This window comes from Tachysurus vachellii, chromosome 2, assembly GCF_030014155.1.
Source record: "Tachysurus vachellii isolate PV-2020 chromosome 2, HZAU_Pvac_v1, whole genome shotgun sequence".
NCBI lineage: Eukaryota > Metazoa > Chordata > Actinopteri > Siluriformes > Bagridae > Tachysurus > Tachysurus vachellii.
The window spans coordinates 40,170,961-40,187,869 of NC_083461.1; the positions used below are offsets into that span (position 1 = coordinate 40,170,961).

General features: G+C 46.0%; 2 protein-coding genes across 4 annotated transcripts in view; both read left to right on the forward strand.

The window, feature by feature from the left end:
* Positions 1-4,238, forward strand: part of stra6l (STRA6-like) — a 10,263-nt gene extending 6,025 nt beyond the window's left edge. For all 3 annotated transcript variants that reach the window (XM_060864712.1, XM_060864713.1, XM_060864714.1), the window contains exons 11-18: positions 1,022-1,097; positions 1,586-1,667; positions 1,755-1,803; positions 2,004-2,121; positions 2,358-2,477; positions 2,710-2,873; positions 3,081-3,221; positions 3,335-4,238. In XM_060864712.1, the coding sequence (XP_060720695.1) occupies positions 1,022-1,097; positions 1,586-1,667; positions 1,755-1,803; positions 2,004-2,121; positions 2,358-2,477; positions 2,710-2,873; positions 3,081-3,221; positions 3,335-3,549 (965 nt within the window). In that variant the 3' untranslated portion in view covers positions 3,550-4,238. The remainder of the gene's footprint in view (positions 1-1,021; positions 1,098-1,585; positions 1,668-1,754; positions 1,804-2,003; positions 2,122-2,357; positions 2,478-2,709; positions 2,874-3,080; positions 3,222-3,334) is intronic.
* Positions 4,239-4,465: 227 nt separating this feature from the next.
* On the forward strand, positions 4,466-15,266 carry tdrd7a (tudor domain containing 7 a). The gene is made up of 18 exons (XM_060892525.1): positions 4,466-4,566; positions 5,313-5,520; positions 5,801-5,948; positions 6,073-6,226; positions 6,412-6,467; positions 6,623-6,786; positions 7,008-7,345; positions 7,433-7,699; positions 7,788-7,974; positions 11,538-11,649; positions 11,730-11,932; positions 12,036-12,170; positions 12,269-12,352; positions 12,627-12,761; positions 13,390-13,500; positions 13,621-14,018; positions 14,604-14,764; positions 14,871-15,266. The coding sequence occupies exons 2-18, from the start codon at positions 5,314-5,316 to the stop codon at positions 15,086-15,088; spliced, it is 3,078 nt and encodes a 1,025-aa protein (XP_060748508.1). The 5' UTR covers positions 4,466-4,566; position 5,313; the 3' UTR covers positions 15,089-15,266.
* Positions 15,267-16,909: the final 1,643 nt, after the last annotated feature.

Here is a 16,909-nt window from a genome sequence, read left to right on the forward strand (position 1 = left end):
TGTCTGACTGTCTGTCTGTGTCTCAGTCTGTCTGACTGTCTGTCTGTCTCTCAGTCTGTCTGACTGTCTGTCTGTCTCTCAGTCTGTCTGACTGTCTGTCTGTGTCTCAGTCTGTCTGACTGTCTGTCTGTGTCTCAGTAAGACTGACTGTCTGTCTGTGTCTCAGTAAGACTGACTGTCTGTCTGTGTCTCAGTCTGTCTGTGTCTCAGTTTGTCTGACTGTCTGTCTGTGTCTCAGTCTGTCTGACTGTCTGTCTGTGTCTCAGTCTGTCTGACTGTCTGTGTCTCAGTCTGTCTGATTGTTTGTCTGTGTCTCAGTCTGTCTGACTGTCTGTGTCTCAGTCTGTCTGACTGTCTGTCTGTGTCTCAGTCTGTCTGACTGTCTGTCTGTCTGACTGTCTCTCTGTGTCTCAGTCTGTCTGACTGTCTGTCTGTGTCTCAGTAAGACTGACTGTCTGTCTGTGTCTCAGTCTGTCTGACTGTCTGTCTGTGTCTCAGTAAAACTGACTGTCTGTCTGTGTCTCAGTCTGTCTGACTGTCTGTCTGTGTCTCAGTCTGTCTGACTGTCTGTCTGTGTCTCAGTCTGTCTGACTGTCTGTGTCTCAGTCTGTCTGACTGTCTGTCTGTGTCTCAGTCTGTCTTACTGTCTGTCTGTCTGACTGTCTCTCTGTGTCTCAGTCTGTCTTACTGTCTGTCTGTCTCTCAGTAAGATTGCCTGACTGTCTGTCTGTCTGTCACACTGCCTGTCTGTCTCTCAGTAAGACTGACTGTCTCTCTGTTTGCCTGTCTGTCAGTTTGTTTGTCTGCTTCTCTGTCTCTGTCTCTGAGTCTGCATGATTCTTGATATGTCTATCTGCCTGTCTCTGTGTCTATCAGCATGTTTGTCTGTCTGTCTGTCTGTCTGTCTGTCTGAAGTCTGTCTGTCTGTCTGTTTACACAAACATGCAATAAATCATTGAAGTGTTCCTTAACAAATGTGTTATATATACAGTTGTCTTTGTTTGTTTGTTTGTTTGTTTAGAGTCCTGGATTGTCACCACGCTTTTCACTACGCTGACATCTGTTACATACACGTTTCACGTGTTAGTGTGTTACAGGTACACACACACACACACACACACACACACACACAATCACACACACACTCTCACATACACACTCTCACATACACACACGCACTTTCACACACTCACTCACACACACACACGCACTCACAAACATTCACTCAGACACACACACTCACTCACACGCACACACACACACTCACTCAGACACACTCATACACACACGCTCACTCACACACTCCCTCACACACACACATACACACACACGGTCACTCACACACTCACCCACACACACACACACACACACACTCACTCAGACACACCCATACACTCACACGCTCACTCACACACTCACACACACACACTCACTCAGACACACTCATACACACAAGCTCACTGACACACACACATAGTCACACACACACTCACTCAGACACACACACATACACACTCACCCACTCACTCCCACACACACACACACATTGTTTAATTAAGTAAAGATTTCATGGATTAATTGACAGGAAGCACATGAAGCGGTTGCGGGAAGGAAAGAAGAACTTCTTGCCAGAGAGGTACCACAAACCGAGCTCTGCTCTTAGTGTGGTGAGTCTGACACTATGTATAATAATAATAATAATAATAATAATAATAATAATAATAATAATATAATCAGGAACTTCTCAACTCTAGGCTGCGATTACACGATATTCAGGCTGGCAAATTGCATTTACACTTTGGGGTGAGTGAACTCTATCTCATACACACACACACACGCACATTCCAGTTGAAACTGGTATAGTGTTATGGCTTATCATGAATTACAGGTGAACATTAGGCCACTCCGACTCTGAGGTTAACTGTGAACCAGGTATATTTCGTGTCACTGCATCATTTCTCTACATCACTACCATGTGTAATCTGTGTTCTTCACCTTGGCAGGTTATCTTATTGTGCACTATGTGCAGTTCATGTTTGCGCTGCTGTTTGCGTACCTGGTTGTGTTACCGATCCAGAAAGTTGGGTTCCTTCCCTGGTTCTCCAGCCTGGTCACCTTACTGTGAGATTCCTTTCACTCAGACAAACATATTTAAGAATCATTGACAATAAGAGCACTTTATAAACTGCTGACTGTGTCTCCTGATTGTGAAACTGTAATGTTTCTGCTGGTTCAGTTCTTCTGGATATTGGTCTGGATTTCTAGACACCTTCTCCATGTGTTAGACCTCCATGTTACTGTGGAATGTTGTTATTGAAACACAGTCCCATGACGATAGACATGTGTGTCGGTTGTAGGCTGACGATCTTCATCGTGGTCTCTCTGGTGGTGGTGCAGGTTGTGATGGTTCAGATCTTCTTCCTGCAGGACAAGTTATCACCTAACGATAAAGATAAACCTTTAGCACTCAACAACAGGTAACACAGCCGCAGTGTGTGACTCCTTTAGTTATACATCTAAGATAACACTAAGTTTAATGCTGTGGAAAAAAGTTCTTGTTTTCAGAATGATTCAGAAGGTCAAAGCATCATGTGCCTCCTACGGTGAAGAACCTCATCCTGCATGATGATGGTGTGGTGTTAAGCCACATGATTCCCAGCGTCCTGTCTGATACTGTGGATCCTTATCTTTTTTTTTTTTTTTTTGCAGGAGAGCCTTTAACAATTTCAACTACTTCTTCTTCTTTTATAACGTAATCATGGGGATGGGCAACTGCATGCTCAGGCTGATAAACAGCTGCATTGTGGGTACTTGGCTTGTTCCACGCATTGACCGGACCATCATGCAGCGGGGCTACGAGGTCATGGATCCAGGTACAAATAAAAAAAGCTAATCTAGCTATATGTAGCAGGTAGCAAAGCATCTCTACACTCAGAACAATTAAACCTCTCATGGATTCTGGAATAAATGGTTGTAAAATGAATTATAATGATACTAGCCCAGTTCTCACCATCAAGAGTATATTTTAATTTTATAACCTTGATTCACAGCCGTTGGTTTGTTTATGTATTCGTCCTCAGGTTATGCTACATGGGTGGGGATGATAATAACAGATCATCATCACAGTAATCCAGTTCTGCTGTGTTTCTGCCACCTGCTGCTCAAACACACACTGCAGAGACAGAGGGCTGCGAACACATACGCTCAGTCTGACACTGCAGGTCAGAGAACTTGTACCTGCTGCATCAGCCAATAAGAACACACTGCTCTATAAATCAGCTACAGTACTGCTTGAAGTCCTGTTTATTTAATAAATGTATTTTCTGTTACGTAGAATTCCCAGGAGTCAGCAGGGTCCGCACTCGCTGGCTTCTCCTCTATACCATGCTCAGAAACCCAAAACTCATTCTGGTGAGGAAGAGACACCATAGCAACAATCCTAATAGCAACGAAGATCCACTCAACATCGCCCGGGTGATAACAATGTCATCACAGCTTGAGAAAAAACAACATATCGAACAGCACAACGACAATGATGCTACAGTCTGATAATGACAAACTTCTAGAGTGTCTCCTATAAAAGGGAGAAGGCACTAGATCTCTGATGGTGACGTCTGACAAACAGGAGACACTAGAATTGTAGCCTGTTTGATAGTTAGCTAGGGATTCATTCATTCTGACACACAAACGCCAAACACCTGACAGCTAGCGACTGTGTACAGATTGTACGAAAGCTTTAATGTTAAACTTTATTCCTTTACTAACACACTCTGTGTGACTGGCTCACAACTTCCAGTGCATTGTGGGTAATCCTTACAATCCTTTACACAATGCTCTATTAATATGACATTTTAACATTAAACTCAACATGAGAATTATGGAATTACTGATTTCCTGAAATCGTTATTCAAAGGTAAAGACACATGTTGTGGAAGAGGTTAAAGCTCTGAGAGCATTTTGTTTAGGCAACTGAAATATTATGAATATTAGCATAGTTTAGCATAGTTTGTTTTATATAGACAATGTAAAGACATAGTTACAGTGGAACATCTGGAACATCAGGATTTACTCTCATGTGTTGTTATACTTAACATATTAATATAAGACATAGAATTTATGCTTTTTATACTTAACGTGAACAGCTAACCAAAACCACGGGTTCTACTCACTTTATCACTGTTGTTTCTTTTCTTAACTAAAATAAATGGCTTTTTATGTGTTTGACTGAAACTGAAAATGACTTCATGTGTTTGTTTTATTGAATGTAAACAATCTTATATACAAATATACCAATGAAACTAAGCAGAAAGTACATATAAACACACTTAATTATATAATTAATCCGTTAACCCAGTACTTTCTTATAAACTGCTATTTTAACCTTGATACAATCTATAGTTTTATTAAACTTTACTAATGAATCGCAAGAGTCGTTTGTTCCTGTCAATCGACTCGCGCGATTGATTCACTTAAAAGAGTCGACCTATTAAAACAAGGTGCCGATTCATTGGCGTTCACTTATTAATATACTGAGCGCGTGGAGTCGAACAAATTAGCAAACTTCAGGTAAGTTATAAAACTCTTAAATAGGTTATTTATGTTTATTAACGTTGATATTCTGCCTGGGAAGTGTTTTAATGACAATATTGTCGACGTGTGACCCGAACTGGATCATTTTATTTGCATTATTTAGTTAATTTTGTTGATTTTATTCGGTTAGTAAACCGATAATCTACTGAGGAGAAAACAATTAGCATCATCTGCTAACTAACGGATTAAACTATTGAAAAATGTCAAACAATAAATCTATATTATTCTGAACAAGTTAAAAGTTACAGTGTCAGGATCTTTTTAATGTTTTAACGGAAAAAATAAAAATGTAAATAAATTATAGATTATATTTATTTATTTATTAAATATTTAATCTGTTATTTACTTATTTTATTTAATATCCTAAAATGTATTTTGATAATTTTTTTTTAAATAATGATACCTTTATATTTATATATATATATATATATATATATATATATATATATATATATATATATATATATATATACACACACATAATATAACCTAACTAATATTATTGATGGACATTTTTGTATTTCCCAAATACTATAGTTATTTTAATGTAATAAATATTCCAGGGAAATTAAACTAAGATGTTTACTAGATATAGTATATATTATGTGTTATGAGTATGTTTTGTAAAAGATAGTATATACTTTATGTTTCCAGTTCTATTGTTAATGATGATGATGATGATGATTATGATGGAGGGGTGTGTGTGTGTGTGTGTGTTGCAGGATGTGTGACGTGGAGGTCATAAAGAAGATGCTGCGTGCCGTGCTGCAGAGCAGTAAGAGCGGCGTGGCGTTGTCACGTGTCCAGGCCGATTACTGTTCTCTGACTGGAGACTTTATCCCGCTGGCGCAGCTCGGCTACAGGAACCTCATGCAGTTCCTCATGAGTGTTCCTGATGTGGTGCAGCTCCAACAATCCCACACTGGAGAGGTAACATGGACATGCAACATACACTATTTTGGAATTTAACAGGAAATTGGGAACATTTCAAAACAAGATCCGGTATATGTGTGAACAGGAGCCAGTACATTAACAGGAAAGATCCTACTGTTGCCCCATTGTGTGATCAGGAGATAGGCATCAGTTATTTATTAGGTGAATGGTATAGTCTGGGATGCACCATTTTATGTGCGATCATGTCCCAGTAAATTCCCATTTTAAAATGAATGATGTACTAAAGCTTTATCTAAAGCTGTGTGTGTGTGTTTAGGTGATATGCTTTGCAGGGGTGTGTAAAGAAACGGAACACATCGCCCAGCTGGTTGCTCGGCAGAGGGAATCCAAGAAAAACCCGCGCCGTTCTCAGCTGCTAAACTGTCACATGAGACCGAAGTCTTCCTCTCTGTTTATACGCAGTGGTAACACACACACACATATACTTGTATCACCGATGTACACAGACCTGGGTATGATAGTTTAGTAAAATCACAGTAAAAAAAATTTGTCTCTATGTTTAAACATTTCTGGTTGTGAATTTTAAAGCTAATCCTCGCTCGTCCCTGAGGCAGCCTGGTCACATGACCTCACACAGCTCCTGGTCACAGACTACAGGCTCACACTTCAGCCCGCGCGATGACCAGCGACAGGTGTATAGCACCAAACCAGGCTCCGCCCACCAGGGAAAGGAGCCCACAGGGTGAGTAACAGCTCGTCACCATAAGAGATGGAGGGAGAGAGAACTAAAACATGCGTTGTAGGTACACCTGAGTACTGTAGCCAACACGAACCATCAGGAAATTCAGTTTCTAATTAAAGTTCACCTAGAACTCCATTATTAAAATCATCTCATATTCACTCTGCTCATCTTTCTCTTTTACCTAGGCCAGTGATCCAAAAGGCTGCGGCCACTCGGCCATCCAGCAAGAACCAAAACACAGGTTAAGTGTGAAGTCACACACACACACGCTGTTTCTTCTGAAAAGAACAATGAAAATGTTCATGCTGCTACTGGGAGTAATTAAATAAAGCTGTTTTTTGGCAGTATTTATTTGCATTTATTATAGTATTTGTTCATTTTGTGTGTGTCCTGTAGAGGGCGACGTGGAGCTGTTTCAGAGACGTGTAAATCAGCTCTTACAGAAATACAGCAGCGGTGTGTGGCTCTCCAAACTGCCTCAGCTGTACAGTGCCATGTTCAATCAGGAGCTTCCCTCATACACACACACACTGCTGGAGAGCTGGACACATGTCTGCACCGTGAGAACGCGCGTTACATTTTATTTTTTAATCTTAACCAATGTCTATTTTAGGAAATCGTCCTCTAAACCCGATTATTAAACAGGAAGGAGAGAATAAAAATGGATGTGTAGCATCACTGTGCACTTTAAATGTTTTTGTGTACAAAACTACATCCTGTCCTATTAGCACCTGATACATATGATAGTCACAGTATACTATACAGTGTGTTGGTTTTACAGGTGGAGAAGCCGGGTGGTGGTAAAGTCGCAGGGTATCTGGTTTACCCCACCAAAGACCCATCTTCAAAACCACACACCCCTCCACACACTCCTCCATCTGCCCTGCAAAAATCTTTCCAGATCCCTAGTACCAGCCCACAGTCCCCAACGTCTCTGACTCTGAAGCCCCAGAGGCCATTCACCCCTGAGTCCCTGGGTCGCTCCCTGCCCTCCCCTCCGGCCACACCCCCTGCCCCTCTGTCTCAGGATGTGAAAGATAAAGTGCGGGAGCTGCTGAGTAAATACAGCCATGGCCTGTGGGCTCACGCTCTGCCCCGCCTCTTTAAGGAAGTATACAGGTGAGGACCTAGACACCTGAAAATGCTGCATCTTCACCTTTTTCCTGTTCTGATTCTCACATTGTTGTTTTTTTTTTTTCCTTTTAGGTGTGATTTCCCACAGTCGCTGTTAGATGATCTCTCTCCTCTGGCCGATACGTGCACAATCGAATACCCCATGCCGCAGAATCGTAACAAAGCCATTTTATACACCCTGCCCACTGTAAGTGTGCCCTCAAAGCCCCGCCCACAGCCCAAATCATGCATAATTGCCTACTGTGGCAACCCGGAGGTGCCTCAGCTGTCCCTGCCCAAGGAGGAGTTTCCATCCGTGCTGGTGATGGAGGTCAAGAACACCAACAACATCATATGCAGGTACCAAGACGCACATAAAAAAACTGTATTCTGTAAAAATCTGAATAGCTTCTGTGTTCATCACATGTTCTGTCTCTGTTTCTCTCAGGTATGTGGGAAAGGAATATTCTCAGGCTCTGGAGAAGATGGAGGAGGACATGTTGGAGTTTTACCACAACACAGGGGCGGGGCTTAGCTTCACCTGTCCTACAGTTGGTCAGCTGGTTGCGGTTGCCTTGGATGAGGAGACTGTGCTCCGAGCTCAAGTGCAGCAGATCAAAGAGAATGATGTGAAGGTAAGGTGTGTGTGTCTGGGGGTGTGTCTTTGTGTGTGTGTGTGTCTTTGTGTGTGTGTGTCTTTTGTGTGTGTGTGTCTTTTGTGTGTGTGTGTCTTTTGTGTGTGTGTGTCTTTTGTGTGTGTGTGTCTTTGTGTGTGTGTGTGTCTTTGTGTGTGTGTGTGTCTTTGTGTGTGTGTGTGTCTTTGTGTGTGTGTGTGTCTTTGTGTGTGTGTGTCTTTGTGTGTGTGTGTCTTTGTGTGTGTGTGTGTCTTTGTGTGTGTGTGTGTCTTTGTGTGTGTGTGTCTTTGTGTGTGTGTGTCTTTGTGTGTGTGTGTCTTTGTGTGTGTGTGTCTTTGTGTGTGTGTCTTTGTGTCTGTCTGGGGTGTGTGTGTCTTTGTGTCTGTCTGGGGTGTGTGTGTCTTTGTGTCTGTCTGGGGTGTGTGTGTCTTTGTGTCTGTCTGGGGTGTGTGTGTCTTTGTGTCTGTCTGGGGTGTGTGTGTCTTTGTGTCTGTCGTGGGTGTGTGTGTCTTTGTGTCTGTCTGGGGTGTGTGTGTCTTTGTGTCTGTCTGGGGTGTGTGTGTCTTTGTGTCTGTCTGGGGTGTGTGTGTCTTTGTGTCTGTCTGGGGTGTGTGTGTCTTTGTGTCTGTCTGGGGTGTGTGTGTCTTTGTGTCTGTCTGGGGTGTGTGTGTCTTTGTGTCTGTCTGGGGTGTGTGTGTCTGTCTCTCTGGGGTGTGTGTGTCTGTCTGTCTGGGGTGTGTGTGTCTGTCTGTCTGGGGTGTGTGTGTGTCTGTCTGTCTGGGGTGTCTGTCTGTCTGGGGTGTCTGTCTGTCTGGGGTGTGTGTGTCTGTCTGTCTGGGGTGTGTGTGTCTGTCTGTCTGGGGTGTGTGTGTCTGTCTGTCTGGGGTGTGTGTGTCTGTCTGTCTGGGGTGTGTGTGTCTGTCTGTCTGGGGGGTGTGTGTCTGTCTGTCTGGGGGGTGTGTGTCTGTCTGTCTGGGGGGTGTGTGTCTGTCTGTCTGGGGGGTGTGTGTCTGTCTGTCTGGGGGGTGTGTGTCTGTCTGTCTGGGGGGTGTGTGTCTGTCTGTCTGGGGGGTGTGTGTCTGTCTGTCTGGGGGGTGTGTGTCTGTCTGTCTGGGGGGTGTGTGTCTGTCTGTCTGGGGGGTGTGTGTCTGTCTGTCTGGGGGGTGTGTGTCTGTCTGTCTGGGGGGTGTGTGTCTGTCTGTCTGGGGGGTGTGTGTCTGTCTGTCTGGGGTGTGTGTGTCTGTCTGTCTGGGGTGTGTGTGTCTGTCTGTCTGGGGTGTGTGTCTGTCTGTCTGTCTGGGGTGTGTGTCTGTCTGTCTGTCTGGGGTGTGTGTGTGTGTCTGTCTGTCTGGGGTGTGTGTGTGTGTCTGTCTGTCTGGGGTGTGTGTGTGTGTGTCTGTCTGGGGTGTGTGTGTGTGTCTGTCTGTCTGGGGTGTGTGTGTGTGTCTGTCTGGGGTGTGTGTGTGTGTGTCTGTCTGGGGTGTGTGTGTGTGTCTGTCTGTCTGGGGTGTGTGTGTGTGTCTGTCTGTCTGGGGTGTGTGTGTGTGTGTCTGTCTGTCTGGGGTGTGTGTGTGTGTGTCTGTCTGTCTGGGGTGTGTGTGTGTGTCTGTCTGTCTGGGGTGTGTGTGTGTGTCTGTCTGTCTGGGGTGTGTGTGTGTGTCTGTCTGTCTGGGGTGTGTGTGTGTGTCTGTCTGTCTGGGGTGTGTGTGTGTGTCTGTCTGTCTGGGGTGTGTGTGTGTGTGTGTCTGTCTGTCTGTCTGGGGTGTGTGTGTGTGTGTCTGTCTGTCTGGGGTGTGTGTGTGTGTGTGTCTGTCTGTCTGGGGTGTGTGTGTGTGTGTGTGTCTGTCTGTCTGGGGTGTGTGTGTGTGTGTGTGTGTGTGTGTCTGTCTGGGGTGTGTGTGTGTGTCTGTCTGTCTGGGGTGTGTGTGTGTGTGTCTGTCTGTCTGGGGTGTGTGTGTGTCTGTCTGTCTGGGGTGTGTGTGTGTGTGTGTGTCTGTCTGTCTGGGGTGTGTGTGTGTGTGTGTGTCTGTCTGTCTGGGGTGTGTGTGTGTGTGTGTGTGTGTCTGTCTGTCTGTCTGGGGTGTGTGTGTGTGTGTCTGTCTGTCTGGGGTGTGTGTGTGTGTCTGTCTGTCTGGGGTGTGTGTGTGTGTCTGTCTGTCTGGGGTGTGTGTGTGTCTGTCTGTCTGGGGTGTGTGTGTGTCTGTCTGGGGTGTGTGTGTGTCTGTCTGGGGTGTGTGTGTGTCTGTCTGGGGTGTGTGTGTGTCTGTCTGGGGTGTGTGTGTGTCTGTCTGGGGTGTGTGTGTGTGTCTGTCTGGGGTGTGTGTGTGTGTCTGTCTGGGGTGTGTGTGTGTGTCTGTCTGGGGTGTGTGTGTGTGTCTGTCTGGGGTGTGTGTGTCTGTCTGGGGTGTGTGTGTCTGTCTGGGGTGTGTGTGTGTGTCTGTCTGGGGTGTGTGTGTGTCTGTCTGGGGTGTGTGTGTCTGTCTGGGGTGTGTGTGTGTCTGTCTGGGGTGTGTGTGTGTGTCTGTCTGGGGTGTGTGTGTGTCTGTCTGGGGTGTGTGTGTGTCTGTCTGGGGTGTGTGTGTGTGTGTCTGTCTGGGGTGTGTGTGTGTGTGTCTGTCTGGGGTGTGTGTGTGTGTCTGTCTGGGGTGTGTGTGTGTCTGTCTGGGGTGTGTGTGTGTGTCTGTCTGGGGTGTGTGTGTGTCTGTCTGGGGTGTGTGTGTGTGTGTCTGTCTGGGGTGTGTGTGTGTGTGTCTGTCTGGGGTGTGTGTGTGTGTGTCTGTCTGGGGTGTGTGTGTGTGTGTGTGTCTGTCTGGGGTGTGTGTGTGTGTGTGTCTGTCTGGGGTGTGTGTGTGTGTGTGTCTGTCTGGGGTGTGTGTGTGTGTGTGTCTGTCTGGGGTGTGTGTGTGTGTGTGTCTGTCTGGGGTGTGTGTGTGTGTCTGTCTGGGGTGTGTGTGTGTGTCTGTCTGGGGGGTGTGTGTGTGTCTGTCTGGGGTGTCTGTGTGTGTGTGTGTCTGTGTGTGTGTGTGTCTGTCTGGGGTGTGTGTCGGTCTGGGGTGTGTGTGTGTGTCTGTCTGGGGTGTGTCTGGGGGTGTGTGAGGGGGTATGTGGGTGTGTCTTTGTGTGTGGGGGTGTCTGGGGGTGTGTCTTTGTGTGAGGGGGTGTGTCTTTGTGGGTGGTGGGTGTGTGTGGGGGTGTGTCTTTGTGTGTGTGTTAATAGTTGAATAAATCAGATGCCCAATCAAAACAGAGGATGTAGCATTTGCACTGTCTATGTCTGGAGGTGTGTCTTTGTGTGTGTGTCTGGGGGTGTGTCTTTGTGTGTGTGGGGCTGTCTGGGGGGGGTGTCTGGGGTGTGTCTTTGTGTCTGGGGGTGTGTCTTTGTGGGGGTGTGTCTTTGTGGGGGTGTGTCTTTGTGTGTGTGCGTGTGTTAATAGTTGAATAAACCAGATGCTCAATCAAAACAGAGGATGTAGCATTTGGACTGTCTATTTCCTGGCAAAGGAAAGATAAAGCCTAATTGTTTCCGTGTGTGTGTGTGTGTGTGTGTGTGTGTGTGAGTGCAGGTGTACTTCATGGATCACGGTTTCTCAGAGGTGGTTAACAGTGAGATGTTGCTGCATCTCACTGATCAATTTCTCACACTGCCGTTCCAGGCTACCAGCTGCCAACTCGCAGGTAACACACACCCCTTACACACCTTTACCTTTAAAATGTGTGCTAGTGGATATTACTGTTTTACTGTGTGTGTGTGAGAGGTCTGGAGCTCTTTAGTGAGGATGTGGTGGTGCTGAAGACACTGAAGTTGTTAGCATGTGGCAGAACAATGTTGGGTGAGCTGGTGGATCCTGAGACTCCACCCCTCATGGTGTTGTACGACACGTCTGACGAGAAGGACGTTAACATAAACGCTACATGCCTTAGAGCTCTGCAGGACAAAACCATGCAGAATCCACTGCAGGTTATAGAATGAGATTTGATTTCCTTTATATTTAGCGTAGTGATACATTAACAGTGTTAAAGATAACATCAGTACGTTAACTGTAGATTTATTTCTTATGTAGGTGAACAGCTCGTACTCTAACGTGTGTGTGACGAATGTGGGGTCTAACGGCAGTGTGTTCTGCCAGCTTCCATCACGAGGCCTCTCCAAGCTCCAAGGCCTCATGGACAAGATTGAGTCGTACTTCCTGTCTCAGGTTCTCTCTGGTTGGGTTCATGCTTGGTTTAAATGTGGAGGTCATTATCACTTAATGTTGCTAACGTTCTTTAACGTATGATGTGCTCATGAGAACAGGTCTCATGGGAGCTGCTGGTGTCTGAGCCGTTTTGTGGTAAAGTGTGTTTGGCACGACACACAGGGAAATGGGCTCGAGTGGAGGTGAGTACAAAAAAAGCTTTTATTGTCTCTGATTTGTGTGTGTGTGTGTGTGTGGAGTGAACATGAATAAGTGACAATGATCAGAAGAACAAAACCAGAGCAGTTTGGTCTGGATGGAAACAAAAGGCTTTTTGGAACAATTCAACAAATAGATCTTTGGACTTAGCAAACAAACAACTCTGATCTGAAATTCTTGGCTTTGTGGATTGAATGATTTCTGAGCTTGACTCTGTGATTGAACCGATGACTCTGAGTGTGTATGAATCCCTCTCAGATTACTAACCTGCACGGCAGTCGTGTTCTGGATGTGGAGTTTGTGGATTTGGGATTTCCTGCTTCTGTTGAACTCAGTGAACTGAGAGAGATTCCAGCAGTGTTCATCAGAGAACTCCTCACCATACCGACACAGGTACACACACACACACACACACACACACACACACACACCCATGGGCCACACCACTGCAGATCCACTGTACCAAATCACTATTAATAAATTCATTTTGTGTGTCTGTCTGTCTGTCTGTCTGTCTGTCTGTCTGTCTCTGTCTGTGTCTGTGTGTCTGTCTGTGTGTGTGTGTCTGTCTGTGTGTGTGTCTGTCTGTCTGTGTGTGTCTGTCTGTCTGTGTGTGTCTGTCTGTGTGTGTGTGTGTCTGTGTGTCTGTGTGTGTGTCTGTCTGTGTGTGTGTCTGTGTGTGTGTATGCCTCTGTCTGTCTGTCTGTGTGTGTGCCTCTGTCTGTCTGTCTGTGTGTGTGTGTGTGCGCCTCTGTCTGTCTGTGTGTGTGTGTGCGCCTCTGTCTGTCTGTCTGTCTGTGTGTGTGTGTGCCTCTGTCTGTGTGTGTGTGCCTCTGTCTGTCTGTCTGTGTGTGTGTGTGTGTGTGTGTGTGTGTGCGCGCCTCTGTCTGTCTGTCTGTCTGTGTGCCTCTGTCTGTCTGTGTGTGTGCGCCTCTGTCTGTCTGTGTGTGTGTGTGTGTGTGTGCCTCTATCTGTCTGTCTGTGTGCCTCTGTCTGTGTATGTGTGTGTGTGTTTTTGCAGGCTGTTAAGTGCCGTTTAGCTGAAGTGGACCGAAATGAAGAAGTCTGGCCCCCAGATGTTGTGCTGTGGCTCAGAGAGACACTGATTAATGCCCCTGAGTGCACAATGAAGGTCTGTAAAGGTCTTTTTTTGGGTCGGGGGACATAAGCACATTGTTGGTCGTCACATTGTTCTGACTTGAACATTTATTAAAACTTGGCCTGTCTGATTTGTGTGTGTGTATGTGTGTAGATATCTCGTCTGGACTCAGCAGGTCAGGTCCATGTTTACCTGTTCCTTGGCCCTGAAGCTCATGATCCTACCTCCAGCATTAATCTGCAGCTCCAGTTATCCTCTACCTCTGTTTGCCACCCCATCGCCACCACGGCCCTGCCCCAGTCAGGTGGCTCCTCTCAGAGTTCTGCCTCTCCTGTCATGCCTCCAGCACTGGAGCTGCCTGAGGAGGGGCAGACTTTAGACGTGTTTGTGTCAGTGGCCTGTCACCCAGGTCACTTTGTGCTACAACCATGGAAGGAGCTGTACAAGCTGGTTGTGCTGATGGGGGAGATGATCCTTTACTATAACAGACAGGAGGCCACGCCCATCACTGTCCAGAAGAACAACATCTATGCTGCCAAGATTGACAGCAAGTGAGTAAGATCCAGGGAGGAGAAAGGGGAGCATGATGGTGTGTGTTAGACATGTTGTTATTAAATGTTAATGTTGGGCATGAAGACAGCTCCATGTGCACAGTGAAGCTCAGTAAGCCAGACTTCCATCTATTTTAACTTCTGCATCTTAGGAGTTCTTCTCTTTTTTTGAACATGATGTAAGTGTTTAAAAGCTTTTAGGATTTTGTTTAGCTTCCAGTTTTCTTAATTAGGTTTCCTTCATTCTTTTCTTCTTATATCACCTTGTCTTATTACTCTCTCTCTCTCTCTCTCTCTCTCTCTCTCTCTCTCTCTCTCTCTCTCTTTCTCTCTCTCTCTCTCTCTCTCTCCCACTCTGTCTCTATCTCTCTCTCTGTTTCTCTCTTTGTCTGTCTCTTTCTCCCTGTCTGTCTGTCTCTCTCTCTTTCTCTCTGTCTCTCTCTTGTTCTCTCTCTCTCTCTCTCTCTCTCTCTCTCTCTCTCTCTCTCTCTCTCTCTCTCTCTCTCTCTCTCTCTCTCTCTCTCTCTCTCTCTCTCTCTCTCTCTCTCTCTCTCTCTGTCTCTCTCTCTCTCTCCCGCTCTGTAGTTGGCACCGTGTCTTGGTGAAGGGCATGTTATCAAACTCTCTGGTCTCCGTGTATGAACTCGATTATGGAAAGCATGAGGTCGTGTACACATCAGAGCTCCGCCCCCTCATTAATGAATTCATGCAGTTGCCCTTCCAGGGAATCACTGCCCAGCTTGCAGGTACACACACACACACACACACACACACACACACACACACAGTTCTCTACTCATCATTGTAGTCTTGTGAATGAGGCTGAGCTGATTCTATCTTGTGCTGTATCAGGAGTGCCACATGGCAGCTGGAGCGAGGAAGCTGCCATCGTTTTCCGCAACCACGTAGAGCGACAGCCGCTGGTGGCGCTGGTCCACTCTGTCCATCAGGGGGCGCAGCCTTGGGAAAGGAAACTGTCTGTGTACCTGGTGGACACGTCTCAGGACAGCGACGTCTGGATCCACAACATCATGGCTGAGTTCACTGACAAAACTAACAGTGAGGCATAACGCTGCTCACATGGTGCTGAACTTATGTATACTGTATAAATAAGTCACTAAATAGTATGTAGACTGTAAAGTATACCTTAAGTCTCCTGACATGCTGTTTGAGTGACGTTCTCTCTGGGACACGGACCTGATAGTTTTAATGTTCATTTATCTAAAATACTTCTGTGACTTTATTTACTGCAGTAACACACTTTATTCTCTGTGTAAACATGTTTCAGCTTACTGACTTTGTTTCTTTCCCTCTGTCACAGAGAGCTTGCTTTATTTCTCCATTTGCAGTGAAGCTGTTTGTCATTAATTTGTGTGTGATGAAACTTTAACACTGAAATGTATTTAATCTTTTTGCACGTGCTGGTGTTACATGGTGTGTGTGTGTGTGTGTGTGTATTAATATTATAGTGGAAAAGATCTGGATTATAAAGAAACATAGTTCAGTTTGTCAAGATTTGTTCAAATGTTTTATTAAATAGAAAAAAAGATGGGGTGTGTGTGTCTGTGTCTCTGTATGTGTGTGTGTGTGTTGTCTGTGTGTCACTGTGTCACTGTGTGTGTGTCACTGTGTGTGTGTCACTGTGTGTGTGTCACTGTGTGTGTCACTGTGTGTGTGTGTCACTGTGTCAGTGTGTGTGTCACTGTGTCAGTGTGTGTGTCACTGTGTCAGTGTGTGTGTCACTGTGTCAGTGTGTGTGTCACTGTGTCAGTGTGTGTGTCACTGTGTCAGTGTGTGTGTCACTGTGTCAGTGTGTGTGTCACTGTGTCAGTGTGTGTGTCACTGTGTCAGTGTGTGTGTCACTGTGTCAGTGTGTGTGTCACTGTGTCAGTGTGTGTGTCACTGTGTCAGTGTGTGTCACTGTGTCACTGTGTGTGTCACTGTGTCACTGTGTGTGTCACTGTGTCACTGTGTGTGTCACTGTGTCACTGTGTGTGTCACTGTGTCACTGTGTGTGTCACTGTGTCACTGTGTGTGTCACTGTGTGTGTCACTGTGTCACTGTGTGTGTCACTGTGTCACTGTGTGTGTCACTGTGTGTGTCACTGTGTGTGTCACTGTGTGTGTCACTGTGTGTGTCACTGTGTGTGTCACTGTGTCACTGTGTGTGTCACTGTGTCACTGTGTGTCACTGTGTCACTGTGTGTCACTGTGTCACTGTGTGTGTCACTGTGTCACTGTGTGTGTCACTGTGTCACTGTGTGTGTCACTGTGTCACTGTGTGTGTCACTGTGTCACTGTGTGTGTCACTGTGTGTGTCACTGTGTGTGTCACTGTGTGTGTCACTGTGTGTGTCACTGTGTGTGTCACTGTGTCACTGTGTGTGTCACTGTGTCACTGTGTGTCACTGTGTCACTGTGTGTGTCACTGTGCGTCACTGTGTGTGTCACTGTGCGTCACTGTGTGTGTCACTGTGCGTCACTGTGCGTCACTGTGTGTGTGTGTCACGGTGTGTGTGTGTTGTCTGTGTGTCACGGTGTGTGTGTGTTGTCTGTGTGTCACGGTGTGTGTGTGTTGTCTGTGTGTCACGGTGTGTGTGTGTTGTCTGTGTGTCACGGTGTGTGTGTGTGTGTTGTGTGTGTGTTGTCTGTGTGTCACGGTGTGTGTGTGTTGTCTGTGTGTCACGGTGTGTGTGTGTGTGTTGTGTGTGTGTTGTCTGTGTGTCACGGTGTGTGTGTGTTGTCTGTGTCTGTCACGGTGTGTGTGTGTTGTCTGTGTCTGTGTCACGGTGTGTGTGTGGTGTCTGTGTCACGGTGTGTGTGTGTTTGTCTCTGTGTGTCACTGTGTGTGTGTGTGTGTGTTGTCTGTGTGTCACTGTGTGTGTGTCACTGT

Coding starts and splice junctions, on each gene's coding strand:
- tdrd7a (XM_060892525.1), top strand. CDS start 5,314: ATGTGTGACGTGGAGGTCATAAAGAAGATGCTGCGTGCCGTGCTGCAG. Junction 6,227..6,411: donor CAGGGAAAGGAGCCCACAGG/GTGAGTAACAGC, acceptor TCTTTTACCTAG/GCCAGTGATCCAAAAGGCTG. Junction 13,501..13,620: donor CCCCTGAGTGCACAATGAAG/GTCTGTAAAGGT, acceptor GTATGTGTGTAG/ATATCTCGTCTGGACTCAGC.